Raw genomic sequence first — 9,646 nt, 5'->3', positions numbered from 1 at the left:
CAACAATAACCTTAACAAAAAATATCGATCTTAAAGAAATCCCAGATACCACACTAACATCAATCAATACACATCCAACAGATTTAGTATCTAGCCGTTTCAGATTACATCCACACGCTCAATAGTACTTATTTGAACTCGGTTCAGTTGGCGAAAACATCAGTTTACTTACACAAAAAAAAGGTTATAGTAATCAGTTGCAAAAGAATAGACAGATATTGGAGTAACTGCCTGTTTACTGTGAGACAGATATTGGAGTAACTGCCTGTTTACTGCGAGCGACCACAAACAATGACAAAAATGTATAGAGTTAAACTTTCCCGCCACAAACTTTTTCTCAGATTGTTCTTGTATCTACGACTTGACTGTGTTTCATTTACAACGCTATAACTGCCAGAAACAGTCACACTACCGGGTAGCTTTTAGAAACTTAGTCTGTTGTTGCAGATCTTATGCATGTTGACCGCTCTAGAATTTTTTGTTGTATTGATATCTTTAAGTTTATATTCCGAATATTTATTGGACGTTGTTTGCATAGAAGGAGCTTCTTTGTTTGTATAATACCGTCAGGAGCTCAAGTCTTTTTAAATTAGCAGCATGACAATGCAAACAAGGCAAATATTTTTTTAGAAATACATTTAATTCCTGTTCAAAATCTGGGTTAACTTTAATTTATAATTATAATAATATTTAAGTTTTTTTCTAATTTAAAGAAAAAAGGAAAATAATAAAGATGCATATTTGTACAAGAAGCTTTTGTCAATTGTCTTTGCTTCTTCGACATCGTCAACATGGTCAACCAATGGCGAAGCAATAGAACTATGACGTTGTCGTCATTCTCTGTCTTCTCTGTAGCGACGTTCCTTCACTACGCCATAGAAAGTCACAAAATATTTCCAGGATATTTTCGTTGATTTTTAAGAAGATAAAGAAATGAATTCAGTGTTAATACCAGATATATATCGGCTTATGTCCGATCCATATCACCGGTAAGATAAGTATACTGACATTGCCTCTCTACATCATTAAATTTGATAACCGAAGAATTAATTTTGGTTAAATATTTCTATTTTTTTTTTATCTGCGAGTTTTGATTCATTACATTAATCTTGAACTTTTTATACCTCTTTTCTCTAATTTTATTTATTTCTAACCTTATTCTCAATTCCTATCTTTTTCTTCACATATTTTCTCAATTTATATTGTTTGTCCTATATTTTGAATTGTTTGCCTATCATTCTTTATGCTGTTAACCCCATCCATGCAATCAATTACCGTGCAGTTTCAAACTTTTCTGTAAGTACATAGTAACTTAAGATTGGATTTTTTCGAATTGCAGTATTGATAACTTTACAACATTGTGCGAAGAGCTAGAGGACCATCTTGATCCAACAATAGATGAAGTACGTATGGAGAAGATGATCAGCATCATGAAGAGATTGATAGATTATAAAATAGATGAAGGTAAGTTTGTGTTGCCAAAGACTTCTACATATGTCAAAGAAGATGTTTTATCTCGAAAAACACAAAATATTCAAGATTATTTTTGTAAGAAATCCTGTTTTTACAATTATTTTCTTGAGAATTTTAACTTCCCTAATTTAGTATATATATATTTTTTTTTATCTGAGAACACGATTTTATTATTTGCCTTAATTAAAAAAAATAGGGAGATAAATACAAATTGATGTTTTTATGAAAAACTTAAAGGCTTGTGAATTCTTCTGTCATTGACCAACATTTAAAAACACCTTGTTACAGACAGGGTGATCTTTTTATGCTACTGAATATTTTTTTCTGAAATGATTAAGCAATGTACAATGTAATATCTTTGCAGTGTTTCCTAAGATGAACGAGTTATTTTACACGTTGACTGAGACAGTTTTCAGTGTTGTCGAGTCCCAGGAGAATTGGTCACTATCTGAATCCACTAAGCCATCAGTTGCCAGGTTGATTCTTGACAAATTCCAGAAAATGATAGTAGGAGGCAGAATTCTGCCAAAAGAAACGTGAGTTCAAAGAATTTACCTTTCGGATAACATGCTATCTTAACAAATTCAGATTTGTCATTGTCTGAAAATATTTTGTTTGTATTCGCTTCAACGAAAAACATTTAAAAACAAAAGTTAAAACAGAAATTTGGGAATTTTATTTTTGGATAACATTTATCGCTGCTTCAGAAATTAGAAATCCGTTTCGAAGAAATAAAATGGAATCATGCGGAAAACACAAAAGTTCGAGAGATTTATGTGGAAAATTAGAGTATGATTTATCAATCACCTTTTCATTTCTTTTCTAATACAATTCGGTTGTATTTTAGATTAACGGAGAAAAAATGCCACAAGCGGTATAAACAAGTAAGAGAATACAAAGAAGTACAAGATTTAAAGAAATTAATAGAGAACCACGAGAAAATTTACCAGGAACTTCAGGAACAACAAAAGGTAAAATAACGTCAACAATTTTGATGTAACAATAAATTAATATGGAACAGCGAAACAACGAAACAGTAGAACAAACAATAAAAAAGCAAACAAACCGAAACAGCAAAACAACCAAAGCAGCGTTACAACAGAATAAACGGAAAATATTTGAATTACCGAAAGACTTATCGCAGTGTCCTACAATAAAAGTCGTTCCGTTATTCAGTTGTTTCATTGTTTTATAATCGTGTTTTAATTTAATTTATTGTTCCATAATTCTCAAGTTTAATGTAGTAACCGCAAGCAATACTTTTGTTTTGTTTTGAAGACTTTTGCAACAAATTTAATTTTTATTCATTTGATAGTTTATATTTTTTTCTTCAGAAATGTTGGTTCATCAACGATAAGGTGACATTTGTTACAGACTTACTTGAGCGTAAAAAAAACTTCTTCGCAGAATATGAAGACCAATTCTCGCCCAAAAATCATGAGCGGAGAAAGGATTTCATTGAGTTTCTTCAAGAGAAGTTAGAGAGAAAGATGGAGAAATCTGCTAAGACTACGGGAAAGTATCAAACTTTGCTAAATGCTGAAAGTGTGGCCAAAGATAAAGTGAGACAGGTACACATATATAAATGATAATAAGAAATAAATAGTAATCACAATCCCTTGTTTAAAGAATTATCTGGGTGAGGGGAGGAGATGGAAATATTATTCGTAGTTATTCCACAAGACTATGATATCATACATGAATTTAAAATCAAAATATGAGAACCACATTTTCCGTTTACCGATACTGCGATCTCAGTAAAATTGGAAAGGAGAAAAAAAGTTAAGAGCCTCTGGGGTTTGTTAGTCTGGTATGATTTTTTTTTATTTTTGTTCATTTATAAATATGTTCATTTTCACTGAACTAGTACACATTTTTATTAAGGGGTCAGCTGTGACCCACCTATTAAAAGTTATATGGTTCGATACTGACCCCCTACGGATCAATAGAGGGTTAGTAAAATCAATAAGGGCCGAATCCCCTATGGATTTTATTCACCCTTTATGGATCTGTAGGGGGTCAGTAGTTAACCTTATAACGATTTTATCGCACGCTGAACCTTTTCTGCTGCTTTTTGTTGAAAAATTTAACAATGAAACACATCAACATTAAAAAGATGACGTCACCATTTACGCGTCATCAACCCCCTATGAAATTTACCGGTCTCGTAGGGGGTCACCACGTGACGGCGCTAACCCAATCACAACGTGATATTTTACCAGCGGTGCGATAATTATCATTATTACATACTATACGAGTAATTTATAAATAATTTCTTTACAGTTGGAAAGTCAAATTCTAGATAGTCTAAAATTCGGATTCAACGAAAAGATATTGAGTGGACTTATTTTTCTGAAGCGAGTTTTGTCAACTGTTAACACTGAAAGGTAAGCTTATCTACCTCCAACTTGATCCTTAATTTCAGAGGATATTTTTTTTTCTATAAATCGGAAGCATAGGATTAGTAGTATGGCATCATTCAAACATCATGTTTTATATACATATATATATATAAAAATAAGTATGTAGAATTTAACTAAAATGATATATATGTATAATTTTGTGAAGACAATTATTTTTAATGGCAACAATTGTAAAGTGAAACCCGTTTTTTAATTATTTTTCCAACATTTGGTATCATCAGAGACCTATATATATACACACATGTGTATATATGTCTCTGGTATCATAGTGCAAAAATAAAATAAACTAATTTCTCGTTTTAAAAATTGTGTTTTGACTTGTTACACATGTACCACGCCATTGTTTGTCTCTTAAAAGTTAAATTCTCAAATACATTTAGTGTTACCAGAGGAATTCAGTACATATTTAGAACTATAACTTGCATGTTTGTTTACACAGATCACATGACATTATGCAGCACATCCAAAAGCTAGAATGTGAGAGCCAACATTTAGTTACCAACATCGTAAATACACTTAGTTTAAAATACAATAGTGTATCACCCCAGGTACTTATTTTTATCTATGAGTATGTTTGTATATGAAGACGTTAAACTAGAAACAAATTTAAAATGCGCGGAAATAAGCAAATCTTATACGGCTCTGCGAGTGTGCATGTATGACAGTTAAATAAAAGGCTCCCTCGCAAATAATTCCAACTTTGGTCCTTATTTTATAAGAATATTGAAGTATATGAACCATGTAGTGAACTAGAGAGATATTATAAATATTATAAGATTTGTTGCAAATTAAATGAGTGTTTGAAATTTAGAAATTATTGTGAGGTGTTTATTAATGCTAACCATGTGACTTCCTGATTATCACAATATTACTATATATATACGTATCTATAATACTAAAATTACGAGGTCCAATTTGTCAGCCGTCATCGACGAATCAAAGAATTCAACTTTGTATACAACTAATATAGTGCAAATGTGTAGATTAAAAATTACACCACTCCAGGCCCTTTTGTTTTCCACGTAATTAATATTGCCAATAATAAGGAAGTTCCGGGTCGAGTCCGATACCGATACCAATAGTATTATCACCTGTTACCTATTACCTTATCTGTACGTTCCGCATCTGACAGGCGCACCACCAAACGGTGTATTCAGGATTAATATGCTATATACACGGGTCATAATCACAGGGTTGACACTACTTAATTGTCAAATTGTTAGTATTTTAATCCGTAAGACTTTCTAAGATAACAATACGAATACTAAAAATCTGGACTAAAAATAAGTTTCAATTTGTAAGCGGGCATGACGTAAAATAGCGAATCAAAGAATTCAACTTTATTTATAACTAATATAGGACAATGCTGTTGATTAAAAAAAACTCCATTCCAGGACCTTTTGTTTTCCAAATAATTATTATTACCAATAATTGGTAAGTTCCAGTTCGACGGATTCAAACAGAAAGATTTGAAAGCAGAGAAAATTGTGTATCTTATAATCGGCATGACTTTATCAGATGACAGTACTAATACTAAAATAAGGCTTGCGCATAGTTATATACTTTAATTCAGTCACGGACCCGCGATATCACGGGTGTGTTCTAGTGTTATTTAAAAAGTCATCTTTAAATTCTAATTGTAATGCCAAATAAGAGCTTTGACCCCAATTTCACCACAATCATGGTACATGTATCTATCTATATATATATATATATATTGTATAAAATATAGATTATAAAATGTTCAGTTTAATTTAGTTTGCTTATATATTTCTATTTACAAGGAATTTCATCTTCAACATAGATTTTCTGAGGAACTTCCAGAGTGTGAATTCACTGGATACCATGAAAACCTTAGGCAAATCAAGTTGAAAACATTAAGGAAAGGAGAGCAACAGGGCACCAGTAATGATAGTAAGTGTCTTAAGTATAATATCTTCATAAAAGAATGTAGGACATGCATTTTATTCTTATCTTTTTTTCCATAGTCCGAGATTACTCTGACGTCCAATGGCTATTTTGCCAGACAAGCTGGGAACTTGGTTCCAGCTTGTGTGACAAAACAGCCGTTGGACGTCAGAGTAATCTCGGACTACTTTTTCCATTGAAACGGAAATGGAAATCATTACATCATCGTACGTCTGCCTTTTTTATTTCACTTTGTAATATTGCAGTATGTTTAAAAGTTCACTCGGTAATACCATTTACCATCAAAATATTTCTTTCTTAAATTTTTTTCTACCTCATACAATTTTTCAGAAATACTATCATTCTGAAGGTCACCATTTTGAGACACATTATCCACACCCTGGGGTGTTTCAGTATAATCTACAAAATAAGGGAGAATTTCTTCATCTGCTTGAATAGCGGGCTCAGTGGCATCTACATTTGGGGGAGGTTCAAGGTCCTGTGGCCTACCATGCCATAAAAACCCATGTTTCAAACGGTTGACATGAACTCGGTTTTTGACTAGTTTTCCATCTGATTTACTGTAGATTTTAACATGAATGTCTGAAAGTTTTTGTGTAATATAGTATGGTTCAATCCACGGTCGCATGAATTTTCGATGCTTTCCTGGAGTGACAACTGGCCGATAAATGTACACAATAGCGCCGACAGCGAACTGTAGTTCATGTGTCTTTCTGTTTGCTTTTGTTATCATTTGTTGTTTCCGTTCCTTGATAATTTCTACGGCTACTTCTCGTGATTTGTCCAGATTTTCCAATAAACGAGTTATATAATCACGGCAAGTCACTGGCAAATCAAAACTGTCAAAACTTTTATCTATAGCAAGGATATCGTCCATGTGTGCATGAGAAAAAAATACTGTCAAGACAAGGTGTATTGTACGAATATTGAATGAACGGAATAATAAATCGATCCCAATTGTCTTCGTTATCATCAATACGCTTGGAAATAGAATTCACTTTCGTCATCATCAATTCGCTTGGAAATAGAATTCACTATAGTTGACATCATTCGCTAGCTCTGACCGTTACACTGTGGATGAAAACTAGTTGTCTGTGTTTTTTTTTTACATCTAAAAGACGACAAGTTTCGCGAACAATGTTTGATAAATAGTTCGTTCCACGATCAGACCTTGCAAAGTTTTACAAAAGTATCATGACGGCATATGACATTCTTTATAAAGGCGTCTGCTACGGTAACAGCGGTAATGTCTTTAACAAGTATTAGTTCTATAAATTTGGTCAAGTAACAAATGAATACAAGTACATATTTATTTCCATTGGTTACAGTCTTACGCATTGGTCCTAAAATATCAGTACTAACGGCTTCAAAGGGTTGACTGGGGACAGGCATGGACATTAATCTAGCTTTTGTTAATGTTTGTGGTCGCTTACGTTGGATGCTTATTACGCAAGACTTTACCCAATCTATAACATCAGAGTTTAACGACGGCCAGTAATATCGTAAGCGCGTTTTGAATAAAGTACGATTTATGGCGCAATGATTACCGTTTAACAAATTTATTGTTTTGTTGCCTTTTTATTGTTTATAAAACTTTAGAATTGCTTTGTTTTTGTGCTGTTAACTTAGCTTATTTTTTTTTTTCTTATTATCTTTTATTATAATTATCATTATTACATGAAAATAAGTTAATCTTTTCCATGTTCAACCTGTCGGTAAAAAATCTTAGAATTGAGAATGGAAATGGGGAATGTGCCAAAGAGACAACAACCCGACCATAGAAAAAAACAACAGCAGAAGGTCACCAACAGGTCTTCAATGTAGCGAGAAATTCCCGCACCCGGAGGCCGCGTCCTTCAACTGGCCCCTAAACAAATATATACTAGTTCAGTGATAATGAACGCCTTGTATACTTTTTCTGTACCTAAAATATTTTAGTTCATCTTCATTTTTTTAATGAACAGAAGCCAACAAAGACGCAGCAGCTTTTACCCACTGCTTCACACGTCAGACATATCTTGATACACGTGACTTGAATAATACACTTCCAGGCTTCAGCGCAGCATCTTTTGAGACACACGCAGGCTGTAGTGCAGTACCAAAAGGTAACTGGTATACAGTGGCGGATCCAGGGGGGGAGGGGGTTCCGGGGGTGCGCACCCCCCCTTTATTTTTGCCGATCAATGCATTTGTATCGGGACATATGTTTTGCACCCCCCCCCCCCTTTGCCCTGGGTGCCCTGGGTTAGCACCCCCCCTTTCGAAAATTCCTGCATCCGCCCCTGGTATACTAGATTTTATTCCGATTTTATCATCAGTTATTATGATTCATAATCACCAAGGAAAGAAACAAAAATAATGACATCTGTTATAACGTATGAAATAAACGTCATTATCAGCAATCAGCAAACTTTTCTAACTTTTTTAAAACTCAACGGTTTTATTTGACTGTTTGCTGAATACTCATTTTAGACGATTCACGCGTCTGCTGTGCAAAATGTCAATCCTGGTATCTATGATGAGTTAATAAAAGTTAAAACTATAAAACAAAACAAAGCAAAAGTTAAAATAGTTTTAAAAAGTTAAGGGTATATACCATATTTTCAAGTCTATATTTCTTAGTTGGCATTTCAATTTTTTTTATCACTGAGAGTTCATGTAAGCAATATCACAAATAGCATTGCCAAGTGCAGCAAATCTCACTTTTTAGTCACATATGGAATAGAGTTTTGTTATGCCCCACCTATGATCATTATGTTGTTAGGTCTGTGCGTCCGTTCGTTCGTTCGTCCGCCCTTTCGTTCGTCTCTCCCTGGGTCTGAACGGTCCACTGAACATAGAAATTGGTAGTGCGAATGGGGCATCCGTGTAATATGGACACATTCTTGTTTACCATATGATTGGACTATACTACAAAAGTTTCATTCTTAGTTGCGCTTATATATGTTTGGAAAAATATTTGGTTACAATGCGCTTTTAATTTATTCGGCCAAATAAAAAATATATGTGTTTCCTATTTCCCTACCTACTCTATATTTTAAGCTAAGCTTGAAATAGACTACGTAAAAGTTTTTTGTCATTTTTCAATAAGCTAGAGCTGATGTTAAAAACAGAATTTCTCTCCCATAGACTCAATGTGAACAAAAAATCCCTACCAACCTATCCTATTTATTCAAAGATGTAATAGGAAACACCCATATTATTTTATTTGGCCTTATGCGTTATTTTAAATGTTGTAGGGATGATTGTTAAACAAAAGATTGCAACAGCATCTAGTGATGTCTCATTTGGATGGTACAAAATGCAACCATGGCAACAAAAGAAATGGACCTTCTTTCTGAAGAACGCTAATACAACATTGTCATAATCTTGAACAATAATCCTTCATATCATAAAAAAGAATCTGTATCATTTTGAAACTAAAGAATATATTATTTATGATTTCTTTTTTGAACTGTGATTTTTACGGTTTGTATGATTTCGAATATTGTATACGTTTTGACTAAATAGGGCCATTGTCGTCTTTTCTCGACAGAAAAGTTGTCAGTAACTCCAATTAGAATGTATTCTCCTTGATAATGGGAAACACATAAAAACAATTTTCTAAGATTTGAATACAAAAATAAGTTACTGGTTAAAGTTTAACCGAATGCAGCAAACACAGTTATTTTTGTTTTAACCATAATACAATTCAGATGATTTGTAGACTTTAAACTTCGTTGTAGAAGGTTTTATCATGTATACGAAGAAAACTTGTTGGATGTGTAATGTGCATCATTCGGTAGCTAAGTAGACATGTCGATGGGAAACACAACTGCACT

At 33.3% G+C, this 9,646-nt stretch overlaps 1 protein-coding gene across 1 annotated transcript; it reads left to right on the top strand.

Moving 5' to 3' along the window:
- Positions 1–856: 856 nt before the first annotated feature.
- LOC143078295 (uncharacterized) lies at positions 857–9,263 on the top strand. The gene is made up of 10 exons (XM_076253196.1): positions 857–989; positions 1,340–1,464; positions 1,838–2,009; positions 2,321–2,444; positions 2,808–3,044; positions 3,757–3,860; positions 4,336–4,444; positions 5,681–5,810; positions 7,790–7,930; positions 9,065–9,263. Exons 1-10 carry the CDS (start codon positions 934–936, stop codon positions 9,190–9,192), a joined length of 1,326 nt encoding a protein of 441 aa, XP_076109311.1. The 5' UTR covers positions 857–933; the 3' UTR covers positions 9,193–9,263.
- Positions 9,264–9,646: the final 383 nt, after the last annotated feature.

Source organism: Mytilus galloprovincialis, chromosome 6 (assembly GCF_965363235.1).
Source record: "Mytilus galloprovincialis chromosome 6, xbMytGall1.hap1.1, whole genome shotgun sequence".
Lineage (NCBI taxonomy): Eukaryota > Metazoa > Mollusca > Bivalvia > Mytilida > Mytilidae > Mytilus > Mytilus galloprovincialis.
The sequence above is the reverse complement of the archived record's forward strand: the minus strand, read 5'-3'. Positions and strand labels throughout refer to the sequence as shown.